This window comes from Crinia signifera, chromosome 1, assembly GCF_055691185.1.
Source record: "Crinia signifera chromosome 1, ASM5569118v1, whole genome shotgun sequence".
Classification (NCBI taxonomy): domain Eukaryota; kingdom Metazoa; phylum Chordata; class Amphibia; order Anura; family Myobatrachidae; genus Crinia; species Crinia signifera.
Window position 1 is genome coordinate 72,510,989 of NC_139217.1, and position 19,009 is coordinate 72,529,997.

At 43.6% G+C, this 19,009-nt stretch overlaps 1 protein-coding gene across 3 annotated transcripts in view; it reads right to left on the reverse strand.

Annotated features, from left to right (window-relative positions):
- LOC146042070 (uncharacterized) overlaps window positions 1–19,009 on the reverse strand; it is a 378,004-nt gene that overhangs the window by 102,676 nt on the left and 256,319 nt on the right. For all 3 annotated transcript variants that reach the window (XM_083162079.1, XM_083162014.1, XM_083162143.1), the window contains exons 14-15: window positions 7,194–7,313; window positions 5,213–5,307 (exon numbers count right to left, since the gene is read on the reverse strand). In XM_083162079.1, the coding sequence (XP_083018205.1) occupies window positions 5,213–5,307; window positions 7,194–7,313 (215 nt within the window). The remainder of the gene's footprint in view (window positions 1–5,212; window positions 5,308–7,193; window positions 7,314–19,009) is intronic.

Below are 19,009 nucleotides of genomic sequence, written 5' to 3' on the forward strand. Positions count from 1 at the left end.
AAAAAATGTAATTTTTCATTTTCACTGCCCAGTTGGATCAAAATTGGTGAAACCCCTGGGGGTTTGAAATGTACACTATACCCCTAGATGAATTCCCTGAGGGGTGTAGTTTGCAAAATGGGGTCACTTGTGGGGGGGTTCCACTGTATTGGTGCTTGGGGGGTCTTGCTAATGCGACATAGCACCCACCAAAATTCCACCAGAATCTGAGCTGCAAAATCCAAAAATCACTCCTTCCCTTCTGAGTCCTGCCATGCACCCAAATGGTATTTTTTGGTCACATGTGAGGCATTGCCGTACTCGGGAGAAATTGGGGCACAGATTTTGGGGTGCTTTGTCTCCTTCATTCCTTGTGAAAATGAAAATTTTTGAGCCAGAACTGCATTTTTGTGTAAAAAATGTAATTTTTCATTTGCACAGCCCAGTTGTATAAAAATTGGTGAAACCCCTGGGGGTTTGAAATGTACACTATACCCCTAGATGAATTCCCTGAGGGGTGTAGTTTGCAAAATGGGGTCACTTGTGGGGGGGTTCCACTGTATTGGTGCTTGGGGGGTCTTGCTAATGCAACATAGCACCCACCAAAATTCCACCAGAATCTGAGCTGCAAAATCCAAAAATCACTCCTTCCCTTCTGAGTCCTGCCATGCACCCAAATGGTATTTTTTGGTCACATGTGAGGCATTGCCGTACTCGGGAGAAATTGGGGCACAGATTTTGGGGTGCTTTTTCTCCTTCATACCTTCTGAAAATGAAAAATTTTGAGCCAGAACTGCATTTTTGTGTAAAAAAATGTAATTTTTCATTTTCACTGCCCAGTTGTATCAAAATTGGTGAAACCCCTGGGGGTTTGAAATGTACACTATACCACTAGATGAATTCCCTGAGGGGTGTAGTTTGCAAAATGGGGTCACTTGTGGGGGGGTTCCACTGTATTGGTGCTTTGGGGGTCTTGCTAATGCGACATAGCACCCACCAACATTCCACCACCAAAAATCACTCCTTCCCTTCTGAGTCCTGCCATGCACCCAACTGGTATTTTTTGGTCACATATGAGGCATTGCCATACTCGGGAGAAATTGGGGCACAGAGTTTGGGGTGCTTTTTCTCCTTCATACCTTATGAAAATGAAAAATTTTGAGCCAGAACTGCATTTTTGTGTAAAAAAATGTAATTTTTCATTTTCACTGCCCAGTTGTATCAAAATTGGTGAAACCCCTGGGGGTTTGAAATGTACACTATACCCCTAGATGAATTCCCTGAGGGGTGTAGTTTGCAAAATGGGGTCACTTGTGGGGGGGTTCCACTGTATTGGTGCTTGGGGGGTCTTGCTAATGCAACATAGCACCCACCAAAATTCCACCAGAATCTGAGCTGCAAAATCCAAAAATCACTTCTTCCCTTCTGAGTCCTGCCATGCACCCAAATGGTATTTTTTGGTCACATGTGAGGCATTGCCGTACTCGGGAGAAATTGGGGCACAGATTTTGGGGTGCTTTTTCTCCTTCATACCTTCTGAAAATGAAAAATTTTGAGCCAGAACTGCATTTTTGTGTAAAAAATTTAATTTTTCATTTTCACTGCCCAGTTGTACCACAATTGGTGAAACCCCTGGGGGTTTGAAATGTACACTATACCCCTAGATGAATTCCCTGAGGGGTGTAGTTTGCAAAATGGGGTCACTTGTGGGGGGGTTCCTAAATTTTAGCATCTTATGGTGCCTAGAAACCTACATGGTGCCTAAAAAATAATCTCATAAAAAGGAGGCTCCAAAATCAAGTAGGTGCTCCTTCTATTATGAAGCCTGTGGTTTGGTCAACGTGCACACTAGGGCCACATATAGGATATTTATGAAAACAAAAGAATTGGGGGAATCAATTTTTAGTCACATTTCTCTAGTAAAATGTACTGTGTTCCTTAGAAAAATGTATTAAAATTGCAAATCTGCAAAAAAAATGACATTTTGAAATTTCACCTACACTTTGTTTTAATTCCTGTGAAACACCTAAAGGGTTAACAAACTTCCAAAATGCTGTTTTGAATACTGTGAGGGGTTCAGTTTTTGAAATGGTATCATTTATGGGGGTGTCTCACATACAAGTCCCTCAAAGTCACATCAGAACTGAACTGGTCCCTAAAAAAATCAGTGTTTGAAATTTTCTTGAAAATTTGAGAATTTGCTATTCATATTGTAAGCCTCCTAGTGTCCAAAAAAATTAAAAGGAAGTTGAAATAATGATGGAAACATAAAGTAGACATATGGTCTATGTTAGTTATTAACTATTTTGAGTGGTATGATTATTTGTCTCACAAGCAGAAAATTTAACATTTTGCAAATTGCAAAATTTTCCATTTTTTACGACATTTTGGTATTTTTTACAAAAAAACACAGACTGTATCGACCCAAATTTACCACTAATTTGAAGTACAATGTGTCACGAAAAAACAGTCTCAAAATCACTGGGATAAGTAAAAGCCAAAAAAAGTTATCCCCACTTAAGTGATACATGTCAGATTTGAAAAAAAGGGCTCTGTCAGGAACGCAAAAACTGGCTCTGTCAGGAAGGGGTTAAATGACCTATGAAAATATTAGATGATTCATCCTGCAATGTGATCTAACGATCTACAAATTGTGCTATGAATTGGCAATTATAGCCATACGATATAACTATAAATTGTGAGGATGTACATTTTGCAGTATATTATTATCAATATATCTGACTACTAATTATGATTACATTTGAAACTTATGCCATTATAACCACTGGACACGCGCCTTTTTAATAGATTGGTTTAATTAAAATGATTGCTTAAATACATGATTGCAATTGAGCTAGTCCTTTAAATAAGCACCTATGCATCACGATTACTTGTCTTGAAAAAGTTCCCAACCACTGTGGGTACGAAACGCGTTGACGTCACACCCTAGCATCCGGACGTGTCTCCAAGGCTCAGAAGTCCCTCCTCGAACCCCCGGCACGGCTCTCCCTCAGCCGCATTATTGGCTACTGCTTATCCTGCAGCCGCTCTAACTACATCTGCCCGCCAGCCATTCACCAACTTCAGCGGCGCCGGCTTGATCCATCTTGCCCCGGCGGGTGAGGAGAGACTTTCACCACTGACGTGCTTGCCTCCCTGGAACATCACATTGGGGCTGTCGGCTGCAGTGTCACAAGCGCACTTATTCTGCTACAATTTGAAACGGAGAAACTCCGTCCCAGGAGTCTACACCTACAGATCTTACATCAGGGTAGAGCTACAGCTATGTAATGCTCCCCGCTACTACAATCATCCGTAGGTGAGAAACTTTACTGCTACAAATTAAACCAGTTATTGTTACTATTGATGAACTGCCTCACACCTAGTGCATGTTCCGTATACATGCTAATTGGCATCAGTAACACCATTTGCGGGCTGGAAATTTGAGATTCCTAAACAAAATATAATTGAAACACACAGAAATATTCTGGATATATTACCATCCTTATTTGAGTGTTTGCATTATTGGAGAGCCCATTTAACCCTTGGAGACACACCTGTTTGACAATAAGTCATTTATGTTTTTAGACTATTTAGTTGCTTTTTAATATAAATTGTACTGTATAATTATATGTTTTTCTTTTTTATATTTCTATAAAAATAATAATTCTACAGAGCGTGTCCAGTGTTATTTTTGTTCAATAAACCGTTACTCAGAGTATACATATCACTCAGCAGCGCAATTGTGTTAAAAACCTCCCAATTCTCCTATTTCTTATGAGCAAGGCTAGCTCATTTAACACGTGCAGCAGCTGAGTATAATTTAATTACATCGGTGCACATTGCAGGCACCCAAACCTTATTCATTTTTAGAGCGCCAGGAATGTGAATTGACTGGTCCCAATTGGTATCAGTCTAAATTCACACCTTTTTTTGTTTCACCCAATATCTTTGGAAAAAAAACAAAGTATTCGTATTTCACCATACGGAAATTATGAAAATACGACAAAACACATACACGTATGTACGAATAAATACGACATCGATAAATATGAATTTTTGTACACCATGACCAGTCGTAAATATTCGTACACGTACGATGCAGAAATACGAATACGATTTTTTCTATTCGTAATCTTAGTAAATTTCCCCTAATATGTTTGTTTAGAGCATAATTAATAGCATATTTTATTTACTTTTTCTATAACTATTAACACATATTCAGTAATTTATACTAAAATGTAACACTATAGTTAACATTATTAAATATATTTATTTTGGAAAAAAAACACATTTTTTATAGTGCAAGTACATTAATATATTTTAAATGTATTTATTTATCGATATGTTGGATTGCAATAGATTAAATAGTTTTACTGAATTGTGCAGTTCATCTCAGTAAAACATGCTTCATTTGAAGATGCATATTGCAATCATTTATAACTTACCGCATATAATAGAGTATAAGCCGAGGCACCTAATTTTACCTCAAACCTGGGAAAAATCATTGATTGGGTATAAGCCTAGGGGAGTTTGGGCGAGCAGGGGTTTGAAATAGTTGTGACAACAGCTGTCCCTCCTAATCTGCTCCGTCTCTCCACCATACCTCCTCATCAGCGCTGCACTCTCCCCAGTTTAGACCTCCTCCTCTCTGTCCCCAGCACGGATCTCCAGCATGGATCTTTGCAGCAGTGCAGGGTCCCAGCTCCCCAGCGCCGGGTGTGCTCCTCTCTCTCCCCGGGTCTCTACAGCGGCAGCAGTGCAGGGTCCCCAGCACCGAAGCTTCTCACTCTCACTCTGCTCCTGGCAGCTCTGTGTCCCACACCCCTGCCCTGCACTTCCAGCAGTGGCATCTCCATCCTCCCTTCTCCCCCGCAATGTGACCCTCACTCCTTGAGTATAACCCGAGGGAGTATTTTTCAGCACAAAATTGTGCGAAAAAACTCAGTTTATACTCAAGTATATACGGTAATTGTGATATATTGTTTTAAATTCATATTCTGAAAATTGCATTGTATTAAAAAAACAAATACAATATTTGTAAAAAAAAAAAATACAAAAGAGGAAGAAGTGTCTCTTCTGGAAAATATTCAGACAAAGAGGGGTCTGGCTTAATATTATATGGATAATATTATAAGTTTCACAGTTTAAGAACCACAGATATATGCCAGTTGAAAATGAGGAACCTTTACACAAATTCATTGATATTAAGTTTAGGCACATGGATGCTTACCTTTTTGCTTTAAATGTCTCAACTATTTTCCTGGCATCTTCTCTGTTTATTTCACCAATTATTTCTTTGTGAAAATGTGAAAGCTGTGACTTTACCTAAAATATTTAAACAATTAAAAATTCACCAACATATAAATAATATATTTAACAAGTCCCCAAGTGCAGCTGTGGATTTATTGCAACACTGAGAAAAATGTTCATGTGCTCAATACATATTTTACATTGGTTAAGATAATTTACTGTCAATTTTGAACATCTCATACAGTAAAAAGTGATGCAACACAAGGTACGATAAATAGGCTCAATAAGTACATAAAGCCCATTTTACCCCAGTATGCAGAGGGAACTGTTTAGAATATAGGGCTTGATTCAGGTTGGCTCGGTAAGCTACGAACATCGCAGCTTACCAAGCACCTGAGACTCGGCCATCTGCCCTTCCGAATGCCCGACCCCCCCTCACCGCCGACTACCCTCGGTAACATGCGAGGGGATGTGTAACGAGAACACGTCCCCCGCAAGCAGGATGTTTTTTGAGCCGACATGTGCCCTACCATCCACTAGGGCGTGGTGGGAGAATAAAATAGTGTGCCCGAAGCATTGCGAGCAAAGCGAGCGCTGCGAGGGGCAGCGGTTCACTTCCAACCGTGTCCATGTCGACTGTGTCGACATTCGGATAAAAAAAGAGAAAAACCCATGTTGAACTAACCCATATTGACCTAACGCATGTGTCGACCTAAACCCATGTCAACCTTGTCCCATGTCGACCTAGACACCTGTCGACCTTCACCCATGTCGACCCAGAGCCCTGTCGACCTTGCCCCCTGTCAACCCAAGGATGTCGACCTAATGACTGTCGACCTAAGTATGGTCGATAAAATGATCCACACCCTTTAAAATGACATCCACTGTTTTCTATGGGTGAAATGGGTTGAATGTGAATGGTACAAAAACGGTATTGAAATGGTAATATACCAGTTACAACATGCAATGTGAAAGGGGTTTAACTGGCTTTAGACCCGTTTTAAGAAACGGTTACAAAAACGGATTGAAAGCAGTGTAAGTGTAATGTGAAAGCAGCATTAGTAAAAACGGGTTGGGATCATTTGGTCTATTGCATTATGGTAGAAAGTCATTAGGTCGAATCCATTAGGTCGACATGCTAAAAGGTCGACATGAATCTAGGTCGACATGGGAAAAGGTCGACATGATTCTAGGTCGAAAGGTCATTAGTTCGACAGGTCATTAGTTCGAAAAGGTCATTAGTTCGACATTGTCTATGTCGACATTCACAAGGTCGACATGGGGTTTTTCACTGTTTTTTTACCTGAATGTCAACACAGTCGACATGGACACAGTTTAAAGTGCACTGCATCCCCTCGCATCGCTCGCTGCGCTCGCTATGCGTCGGGCACGGTGCCTCGCTATGCTCGGCACACTATTTTATTCTCCCACCACGCCCTAGTGGATGGTAGGGCATGAAATACCGCCTGTCGGCACATGTTGGCTCAAAAAACAGTGAAAAACTCCATGTCGAACTTGTGAAAGTCGACATAGACAATGTCGAACTAATGACCTTTTCGAACTAATGACCTGTCGAACTAATGACCTTTCGAACTAGAATCATGTCGACCTTTTCCCATGTCGACCTAGAATCATGTCGACCTTTTAGCATGTCGACCTAATGGATTCGACCTAATGACCTTCTACCATAATGCAGTAGACCAAATGACCGCATCCCAGTAAGAACTGTCTTTTAGCAGTACTGTATATCTTTTAGCACAACTCAATTCATGGTCAATTGTAGACCCTTAAACATTCCCTTGTTACTGAATGTGATTATATTGAACATGGCTGTCTGTTCCCCTTTGCCTCAATGAGAATTGTAAAGAAAGAATAAAAATCACAACCCTATTTGTAAATTATTTTGAATGAATCTACAAGAATATAGGCTCTGACATATTATTTAATATGATTCATCTCACCTCGTTTAGACTGGATTTTTGTCTTGATAACACAAACTTGTCAAGCTGAATAATGAGACTGTTTATTCCAGTGTGCTTTAAAAACCCCTGAGTTTCAGTGATGATCTCATGTTCTGGTCCCTTATAAAAATGGAAAATAAAATGAATTGAATGCTCTGCAATGTACTAGATGTCCACTAACAACTTACTAAATTGTGTATTTACTAGCTTGAATCCAGCACAGATAATGGCACACTCATACTCTTATGAGGCAGCTATGTAACTGTATCCTTTTACTAACATTGAACTCCGATAGCAGAGAAACAAGTTAAATATACAGTAGGAACAGATGTGAGCAGCAGCACTGATACAGTTCTGTTTGTTTGTTGCTCACCACTTTGCACAGCTTAGCAGAAATCTGCAGGTAAATATCAGGCAAAGAAAACTCCAAAAGCAATCTTAGATAACTGGTACACAGTAAAGGTGCCCACACACTAGAAAGATTTTTGGGCCGATTGGCCGATTTCCAATAAATCGGACAATATATCGTCCAATGTTTACCAATAATCGGTTGATAATCGGCCGATTTTGGTCCGATGCACGCTCCTGTGGATCTTTAGCTGAATCTTCTGATCTTACGTGCTGCATGAAAGATCAGAAGATTTAACAAAAGATCCATAGGAACGCACACGGGATCTTAAGAAAAATCTTTGGTAAAGATGTGCGCTTGCCTGAAATCTTTTGTCCAGGACAGAAAAAAAGATTTCAAGGCTAATTTATGCGCACATCTTACGATCGCAGATCTTTCTAGTGTGTGGGCACCTAAAGACAGGTAATAGTAGGCAACAATGAGGCAATTTGCAATCCAGGAACAGTGTAATTACTCGTAAAGCCACAACCCCCGGTGGCAGCATACGGAGGGGGCGGCAGCATATGGAGGGGTGCCTAGCGCAGGGCAAGGCCACGAACTGAATGCAGAGTCCTGCCCTGTGTTCCAATCGCTAATTTGGCAGTTGCATTGATATTATGTGGGCACTTCCTTACACAACGAACTGCCCACAAAGCACCGGTAGCCCCCTGGCTACACTGCCTACCTGCGAAGCCAGACACAGGGCGGCCATGTTTCTGGTCAAAGAGGCTGCTTGTGACGCCATGCAGCGGCCCCACCGCAGCTCGCCCCACAAATAACCTGGACACGCCTGAGTTTTCCGGACCACTTCCCTCTCTTTAAATGGGACTGCAGTTTCTAGGCTCGAGCATGGGTGCTACCGCATGCATGCATGTACAGAATATCAAAAATAGTTGTTCAGCAATTTAACCTGAATTAGGCCCTAGGTCTGGTACACAGAAGTAGGAAAGTATATAGTAGGAACCAAAGAAGCATGCATAGAACAAGAGTAAGCTGTGGAGAATAAATCAGTCAGGAATGAGATAAATTGTGGAGAAGTCAGTAAGCAAGCTAAAAGTTAGGAACCGGTTTAACATAGTTCCCAGGGTGTGTAATGTAGATTCACAGATCAACCATCTAGCACTGACTTCCACTGTTTACAAGAGTTATTTTATTATTAACAATTTCTTATAATAATTGAAGTCTTACATTTTATGAAATACAGACAAACATTTCCATTTCAACTCTTGATTCTTTACAGCAATGCTAACATACAAAATATTCTATGGGCAGGGCCGTAACTAGGGGGGAGCTAGGGGGTCACATGACCCGCACGCCGCATGCGAGGGGGCACCAGAGAAAGTCCGGAGTACCTATGTGAGTGAAGGCAGAGTGGGGAACAGACAGCTGAATGCTGCCTGAATGTAGAGGGAGCCGCAGTGCACCACACAGTCCCGGTCCACTGTGGCTCTCTCTACATTCTGCTGCAGCTCCCTCTACTTTCAACATATCTGGGTACACAGGCTGTCGCACTTTCAGACTTGCCTTTTCTCTCCCCGCCCCTCTTCTGTGCTCTTCCCCCATAGCTCCGCCTCTGAATTTTCCAAGTGCTGGAGCACTCATGGATAGGTGGTGCAGAGACTGATGGAGGAACGCCTGCAGCAAGTCAGTCCTGGGACGTGCAGTGCACCCCCTCTCCAATGAAACACCGCACGCCAGGCACAATGTCGAGTAGGAAGAAGAGTGTACAGCAGGGTCAGGTCTGCTGTATTGCTGCTTCCCTTGCTTTGGAGGGCAGTCCCTTGGGCAGAAGAGCCGGCCACCACTCTGGACAGGAAGGGGTGGATTTTTTTCTGGTGGTGGAGTGAAACAATGTATCTATTATTTACACTTTTAGAAAAACTCCATATATATAATAGTGATTACAACACTATATTTATGTGTGTATGTATATTTCTATAAAGGGGTCCTAACTCTTATATTGCCTAGGCAAACACTCAGATCAACCTGTAGCCAGAAACTTCGCCGAACAAGGACACAAATTACATGAACTCAAACATGTTGTCATAGACCATGTCCCCGACAGTCTGAGAGGAGGCGACAGGGCCCGCACTCTGCTGCGCAAGGAAGCGAAGTGGATCTTTATCATAAATACCACCAGTCCCCAAGGACTCAACAAAAGAATGCCTTTCAACATCTTAAATTAAGATTGCACGGATCTCCCGCCCTAATATATACTGGCATTGACATAGACTCCACAGACACACTTGAGTTAGTATGATGCGGCACTCTTCTTTACACCATGCACATCTTGTTTTTGCCTATTAACCCCTCACCGCCGCAGCCTGTTTTTGCCTTCCTGACAGAGCCCTTTTTTTCAAATCTGACATGTATCACTTAAGTGGGGATAACTTTTTTTTGCTTTTACTTATCCCAGTGATTTTGAGATTGTTTTCTCGTGACACATTGTACTTCAAATTAGTGGTAAATTTGGGTCGATACAGTCTGTGTTTTTTTGTGAAAAATACCAAAATGTCGTAAAAAAATGGAAAATTTAGCAATTTGCAAAATGTTAAATTTTCTGCTTGTGAGACAAATAATCATACCACTCAAAATAGTTCATAACTAACATAGACCATATGTATACTTTATGTTTCCATCATTATTTCAACCTCCTTTTAATTTTTTTGGACACTAGGAGGCTTAAAATATGAATAGCAAATTCTCAAATTTTCAAGAAAATTTCAAACACTGATTTTTTTAGGGACCAGTTCAGTTCTGATGTGACTTTGAGGGACTTGTATGTGAGACACCCCAATAAATGATGCCATTTCAAAAACTGCACCCCTCACAGTATTCAAAACAGCATTTTGGAGGTTTGTTAACCCTTTAGGTGTTTCACAGGAATTAAAACAAAGTGTAGGTGAAATTGCAAAATTTCATTTTTTTTGCAGATTTTCAATTTTAATAAATTTTTCTAAGGAACACAGTAGATTTTACTAGAGAAATGTGACTAAAAATTGATTCCCCCAATTCTTTTGTTTTCATAAATATCCTATATGTGGCCCTAGTGTGCACGTTGACCAAACCACAGGCTTCATAATAGAAGGAGCACCTACTTGATTTTGGAGCCTCCTTTTTATGAGATTATTTTTTAGGCACCATGTAGGTTTCTAGGCACCATAAGATGCTAAAAGTTAGGAACCCCCCCACAAGTGACCCCATTTTGCAAACTACACCCCTCAGGGAATTCATCTAGGGGTATAGTGTACATTTCAAACCCCCAGGGGTTTCACCAATTGTGGTACAACTGGGCTGTGAAAATGAAAAATTACATTTTTTACACAAAAATGCAGTTCTGGCTCAAAATTTTTCATTTTCACAAGGAATGAAAGAGACAAAGCACCCCAAAATCTGTGCCCCAATTTCTCCCGAGTAAGGCAATGCCTCATATGTGACCAAAAATACCATTTGGGTGCATGGCAGGACTCAGAAGGGAAGGAGTGATATTTGGATTTTGCAGCACACATTCTGGTGGAATGAATGGTGGGTGCTATGTCGCATTAGCAAGACCCCCGAAGCACCAATACAGTGGAACCCCCCACAAGTGACCCCATTTTGCAAACTACACCCCTCAGGGAATTCATCTAGGGGTATAGTGTACATTTCAAACCCCCAGGGGTTTCACCAATTTTGGTACAACTGGGCTGTGAAAATGAAAAATTAAATTTTTATACACAAAAATGCAGTTCTGGCTCAAAATTTTTCATTTTCACAAGGAATGAAGGAGACAAAGCACCCCAAAATCTGTGCCGCAATTTCTCCCGAGTACGGCAATGCCTCATATGTGACCAAAAAATACCATTTGGGTGCATGGCAGGACTCAGAAGGGAAGGAGTGATATTTGGATTTTGCCGCACAGATTCTGGTGGAATGAATGGTGGGTGCTATGTCGCATTAGCAAGACCCCCGAAGCACCAATACAGTGGAACCCACCCACAAGTGACCCCATTTTGCAAACTACACCCCTCAGGGAATTCATCTAGGGGTATAGTGTACATTTCAAACCCCCAGGGGTTTCACCAATTTTGGTACAACTGGGCTGTGAAAATGAAAAATTACATTTTTTTACACAAAAATGCAGTTCTGGCTCAAAATTTTTCATTTTCACAAGGAATGAAGGAGACAAAGCACCCCAAAATCTGTTCCCCAATTTCTCCCGAGTACGGCAATGCCTCATATGTGACCAAAAAATGGCAGGACTCATAAGGGAAGGAGTGATATTTGGATTTTGCAGCACAGATTCTGGTGGAATAAATGGTGGGTGCTATGTCGCATTAGCAAGACCCCCGAAGCACCAATACAGTGGAACCCCCCCACAAGTGACCCCATTTTGCAAACTACACCCCTCAGGGAATTCATCTAGGGGTATAGTGTACATTTCAAACCCCCAGGGGTTTCACCAATTGTGGTACAACTGGGCTGTGAAAATGAAAAATTACATTTTTTACACAAAAATGCAGTTCTGGCTCAAAATTTTTCATTTTCACAAGGAATGAAGGAGACAAAGCACCCCAAAATCTGTGCCCCAATTTCTCCCGAGTACGGCAATGCCTCATATGTGACCAAAAAATACCATTTGGGTGCATGGCAGGACTCAGAAGGGAAGGAGTGATATTTGGATTTTGCCGCACAGATTCTGGTGGAATGAATGGTGGGTGCTATGTCGCATTAGCAAGACCCCCGAAGCACGGTGAAATGATGAACCTAATAATCCATAGATGTGTGGTATATTTTAAAGCACTCCTTCATACATAGGCCGGGTTTGTCGGGGCAAGTTTCACAGTGGAAAATAGTTTGCTTTCGTATTCCCTTTTTATAGCAAACTTTGCACCTTTTTTGTGTCCTGCCCTTTTTTCCAGTGGAGGGGATTTCGTTAGGAAAATGCTGCCCTGATACAATACGGGGGCCAGTACTTGAAGTACTGGGGCCAGTACTAGAAGTACTGGGGCCCTCTGCCTGCTGGTTCCCAAATATTAGGCCCTTTATGACTTCCTCTTGAAAGTGCATAAATGTCCCCGTCTGGCTGGTAGAACGGAATAGTACGTGAGCGTTATACAGTGCCATCTGGATTATATAAACGGGCAGCTACTTATACCAGATTTTTGTTTTCCGCAGGGCACTGTACGGCTTCAGTACCTGATCTGGAAGATCCACTATGCCCATGTACTTATTGTAATCAAGGATACAAATAGGTTTTGAGGTGTGGGTACTGGTACCTCGTACAGGGACGGAGGTGGTACTGTCTCCGTGAATTGTTGTCAGTATAAGGACATCCCTCTTGTCCTTATATTTGACCAACAACATATTTTCGGTGCATATTCCCCTGCTTTCACCCTTTCTCAGTAATTGGGCAACGTGCGTTTTTGGGAGGCCTCTTTGGTTCTTGCGCACAGTACCGCAAGCTGCTGTACCTCTTGAACCAAGGGCCTTAAACAGGGGGATGCTGGTGTAAAAGTTATCCACATAGAGGTGATAACCCTTATCCAGGAAGGGGTGCACTAAATCCCAGACAATCTTTCCACTAACACCTACGAGGGAGGGGGGGCATTCTGGCGGTTCAATTGTTGTGTCCTTCCCTTCATATACCCTAAACCTGTGGGTGTACCCTGAGGTACTTTCGCACAGCTTATACATTTTTATGCCATACCTTGCCCTCTTATTGGGAAGGTACTGGCGGAATTTAACCCTTCCTTTAAAATGTATAAGTGACTCGTCTACACAAATGAATTTTTGGGGGATGTACATCTCAGCAAATTTGGCGCTGAAATGATCAATGACCGGCCTGACTTTGAATAGCCGGTCAAAGGTGGGATCATCTCTGGGTGGGCACTGTGCATTATCGTTGTAATGCAAAAATTTAAGGATCGTCTCAAAACGAGTCCGGGTCATGGCCATACGATGAAGTGGGGTGCTGTACAGAACATCTGTACTCCAATATTGCCTAATTTCTGGCTTTTTAACTATGCCCATATGTAACACATCATCTCTACTGCATTTACAGGGGTCCACCTAGCAAATGATGACGTGGGGTTTTGGGCAATAAACTGCTGGGCATATAAATTACTTTGGTCCACCATTAAATTTATAAAATCATCAGAGAAAAAGACTTTGAAAAAGTCAATTTCTTTGAGGCCTGTACTATCAAATTGGATTCCTGGGTTGGCCAAAAACTCAGGAACCTGGGGCTCAAAATTGTCTGGTGGTGGGGTCCATACAAGATCAATCATTGGGGGGGGGGGGGGGTCTCAGCTGCTCTACGGGGGCGTCTTTGAGGGGGTCCCTCATCACTAGAGGAGGAAGAGGAGCTTAAGACAAATGCCAATTCATCGCTTACTTCACTGGCTGTGTCAGTGTCAGAGGCAAGAAGGGCATATGCCTCCTCCGCTGAAAACAGTCTTTGCGATGATTGGGACATTTTTATTATTTTTAAGTGTAGTGTATAGTGTGGGGGGGGGGTACAAACTTTATTTCAACACGGGGGGTATGTAGTGTGTATGTAGTGCTTTAACACGTTTAAGTTAAAAGAAAAAAAAAAAAGCTCCTGCGCCAAAAATTGAGCACAGATGTTGGTCAGTAATGTCTATCACTGATCAGCGCTCAGCGGGCACAGGACACCCACAAAAGCACCGTGGGTGTAAAAACAATAAAAAAAAAACCCACAGCAGTCTCCAAAAAAATAAAATAACAAAAAACTGCTGATGAGGCAAAGGCAACAGAAATTTGATCAAAAAAAAAAAATCAGATCAGCCCTGTGCCAAAAATGCTGATCAGTGATGTACGTCACTGATCAGCGCTCAGCGGCCACAGGACACCCACAAAAGCACCGTGGGTGTAAAAACAATTTAAAAAAAAAAACCACAGCAGTCTCCAAAAAAAAACAAAAAAAACTTACTCTTTACCTAGAACGGCGCCCATCGCGACCATCGAATGCACTAAAAAACGGGTGCGATGCGATGCCCGCGATGGCCGCGATTTCCCATAGGGACCAATGTTAAAAGTGAGATTGGACGCGATTTTAGTGTTCAATGCCTCAATGCCCGCGATTTTTCCATAGGAAACAATGTTAAATGGGCCACAGAGCCCTAATAGTCCCCCTGAAGTCTGAAATGGCCCCCACAATTTTTAACGGCACCCCACGATCAACGTCAACCCGAAGCGTGGCGAGCGCAGCAAGCCCGCGAGGGGCGTCGGTACGCGTCCGCCTACCTTTTCATACCCCCACTATCCACGTCGGCGTGGAGTTGAGAATAGAATAGTGTGGCGAGCGCAGCGAGCGGACGCGGATACCTTCACAGGTAAACGCGTCCACTCGCGGGCTTCACAGGTGTCCGCGTCGCCACGGACACCTGTGAAGCCCGCGAGGGGACGCGTATAACTGTGAAGGTATCCGCGTCCCCTCGCCACGCTTCGGGCTCGGTGGCTCGCTGCGCTCGCCACACTATTCTATTCTCAACTCCACGCCGACGTGGATAGTGGGGGTATGAAAAGGTCAGAGGACGCGTACCGCCGCCCCTCGCGGGCTCGCTGCGCTCGCCACGCTTCGGGTTCACGTTGATCGTGGGGTGGCGTTAAAAATTGTGGGGGCCATTTAAGACTTCAGGGGACTATTAGGGGTCTGTGGCCCATTTAACATTGTTTCCTATGTAAAAATCTCGGGCATTGAGGCATTTAACACTAAAATCGCGTCCAATCTGACTTTTAACATTGATCCCTATGGGAAAATCGCGGGCATCGCGTCGCACCCGTTTTTAATGTACCCGCGATGCCCGCGATTTTTTACCCCCGACGCCCGCGATGCTAATCGCGGGCGCCGTTCTAGGTAAAGAGTACCAAAAAAACTGCTGATGAGGCAAAGGCAACAGAAATTTGATAAAAAAAAAAAAAAATAGATCAACCCTGTGCCAAAAATGCTGATCAGTGATGTACGTCACTGATCAGCGCTCTGCGGCCACAGGACACCCACAAAATCACCGTGGGTGTAAAAAAAAAATTTAACCCCCCCCCCCCCCCACAACACCCTCAAAAAAAAAAAACTGCTGATCAGTGATGCAACACTGATTAGCAGTGAGGGGCAGCAGGCACACAACTGTGGGTGCAACCTGACAGGGTATATATAAAAAAAAAAAAAATCCTGCACCCCAAAAAAGGTGCTGATCAGTTAGTTTATACTAATCAGCACAAAAGGGGGGCAGCAGATACAAAATTATAACACACAATTTAAATCTCTGACACAATGACGCTGCTGCAGCAGACAGGAAGCAAGAGCAACCAGGAAGCAACCAGTAGCTGGCAGTACGGATACCACCAACGCTGATCAGGTCAGTATAGGGCACAGATGGGCACGGAGACCGCTCTGCACGCTGTTCCTGACCGGAATGGCGGCTGCAGGGCTGTCTCCGTTATCTCATTTGAGGTGTAATGGCTGTGATTGGTCCGTCGGTCCGACGGACCAATCACAGCCTTTGGGGGCAGGTGGGGTGAGGTGGGGTGACCACCAGTGACACCCTTACACCCTGTGGTGATTGGTGCTGTACTTAACCGCACCAATCACCACCGATCCCTGTGTCACCGGCGAACGTTATTCGCCGGTACACAGAAAACGCTGTAATTGGCTGTTCACATTGAACAGCCAATCACAGCGATCGCGGATGGGCGGGGGCATCGCTGCCCCCCCTGGGCAATGAGGGAAGATGTCTGCTGTCAGGGACAGCAGACATCGTCCCTCTGTCACCGCGTCTATAGACGCGGTGACAGTTAAATGGCATGACGTACATTTATGCCATGTGTCGGGAAGTACATCCGGACCATGACGTAAATGTACGTCAAATGTCGGGAAGGGGTTAACACACCAGTTTGGTAAACAGTCTTTACACAGATAACACAGGAAAGGACACTCACATTGTTATTCTCACTCTCTGCACCCCAGATATCCGCCCCCCGGCCGTCATGACAACGCGGATGCTGGAACTGTTGCTGGGCAACAGATGCGGTACGGACCCAGACGCCCACCAGTGATGCAACCGGAAGCCGCGTCAGACGCCGCCGGGCCGGACTGGAGTCCAGTCTCCTTTTTCAGCACCAGTATATAAGATGTGGCTGTTGCATAACCAGAAGGAGTCATGACATTCTATTGTCTGTAAGGTCCTGATTAGGTCTGTGGTGTCTCTGATATAGGATTTTTGTGTGTTTACGTAGGACTGTAAGAAATTATCTACAAATTGGGACAGGTTGGATATGAGTGATTGTATACTATCGGTCGGCCAGGCGGGTGTTCAATGTTCTTGTGTACTTTAGGCAAGTGATAAAAAACTAAGATAACTAGGGGCCTTATTCTGGTCTGTGTGTACTTTCCCGCACTCTTTCGGATGGCGTTTTTTTAGCCGTCTGCGCATGCGTGGGCAACGCTATGCGCATGTGCCACGCATGGTCTCTGTACTTGTTCTCACTAATACCGTACAGAAATGTGCACCGCAATCACTCGGGAAATATGGGCGTATTATGGGCGTCATTCGGAACTACACAGGGGCGTAGTTTCAAAGTGGGCTAAACTGGGCGTAAACATGGGCGTACACGAGGGAGTGCACTCATTCTGGACAGCACACCGAATGCACGCGAACCAAAAGGCTAGAAATATGCGGTGTCCATAAGCAAGTATTTCTTTGCGCACACCACTCTGTCATGCGCTAGGCAATCGGAACGCCCAATCACTACGGGCGCACCTCAACCAATGTCAGCTGAACACAATACAATCCACTCCTTTACTCATTACTCATTAATTACACGCTTCTCATTGCTTCAATTGGAACCATTGCAGCTGAAATGGACCATTACTAAACACACAAATATATGCTGCATTTTTTACACACATTTACACTGCAACCAATGGACAAAACTTACTATCACTAATATAAATAGACATGTCATTTCTACATTTACCATATCTTGGTGGATTTTCCTGCAAGAGAAGGAGCTCATATAGGAGGACTCACCTGCGGTTACCAGTATTGGAAAACAATTCTATATAAGTCTACACTAAAAGAATTGGTCCAGCGCTGAAAGCACAGGATGTTATTGATTGCACGGATATTTTTGAATGCACAGATTTAGGCTGATTTAACATAATTATAATCCCCGCCAAGGAAAACTACCTGGGGATTCCTTTAAAGAATTAGGGCGGTTAGATCCAGCTCCAGGAAGATTTACTGTAGCCTTCTAAGGGCGAGGTTTAACACGTCTGGATCCTCATTGGAAGAATTTGAACTATTTCCCCTGATGAAGTCTATATTAGACGGAACTCGTTGGGACATTGTTTGAACTATTAAAAGTCGAATAAAGAACCTTCTTGGAAATCCAACGTTTTTGAACTTTGGTGTGATACATGGACTTTTAATCTAGGCGCTATACCACCATTTGGGAATTATATTGTGGGTATTGTTTCCTAGGCCTCAGGAAACCTGGTGGTTAAGCAGCCGCAACTGGAATTATAATTGTTCCAATTTTTATAGTGTATCTAAGTGCGAGAGGAGTATATATATATATATATATATATATATATATTTATATATTTGTCAATGCAATTACTGCCATTCACTAAGCATCCACCTTGGAACCAGTAGCGTAACAACAGGTCCGCAGACCCCGCAGCGGCTTGGGGAAGCCTGCGACGGCGGAGTGTGTGGGGAGCACCCTCTGTGGGGGCCCCAGGAAGTTGTTGTACCAGTGCCCAGGATTTCTCTTGGCTGCCCTGCCAGCACCGCCCATGCTGGCTCCCCAAGCTGGTTCTCCTACAGGAAGTTGGCGCCGCAAATGGCTGCCTATGATCCGTGCACTCAGCCATATTTAACCCTCTTATCCCCTGTGTGTTAACCGTACTGTATCTGCTGTGACTGTGTTGTCTTTGCCCATACTGTTACCCACCTGGCTGTGGCAACACCCAGTGGCGCCGCTGATGGCTGCCTAGGCGCTGTGCAGCTTGGTGGGTATATGTTCTCTGTGTGCCATTATACTGTCCCTGCTCATATTGTCACCTAACTGGCTGCTGATGCGACCAGTGGAGCCATGGATGGCTGCCTAGGCACTGTGCAGCTCGGCGGGTATGTGTTCCCTGTGTGATAACTGTACTGTCACTGCTTATATTGTTACCTACCTGGCTGCTGCAGCGACCAGTGGCGCCGCTGATGGCTGCCTAGGCGCTGTGCAGCTTGGCGGGCATGTATCCCCCCCGCATGCAATGTCTCAATGCAATGTATGTAATGTCCCCCCCCCCCCCATTCATCCCTGCTTGATGCTGCACTGTAAATTCACAAAACATTCCGGGAGGATAGGCAACCCTGGTATAGTTACATACTTTTACCATATGCATATCCAAGGGAGGAAGGTCCAGGAA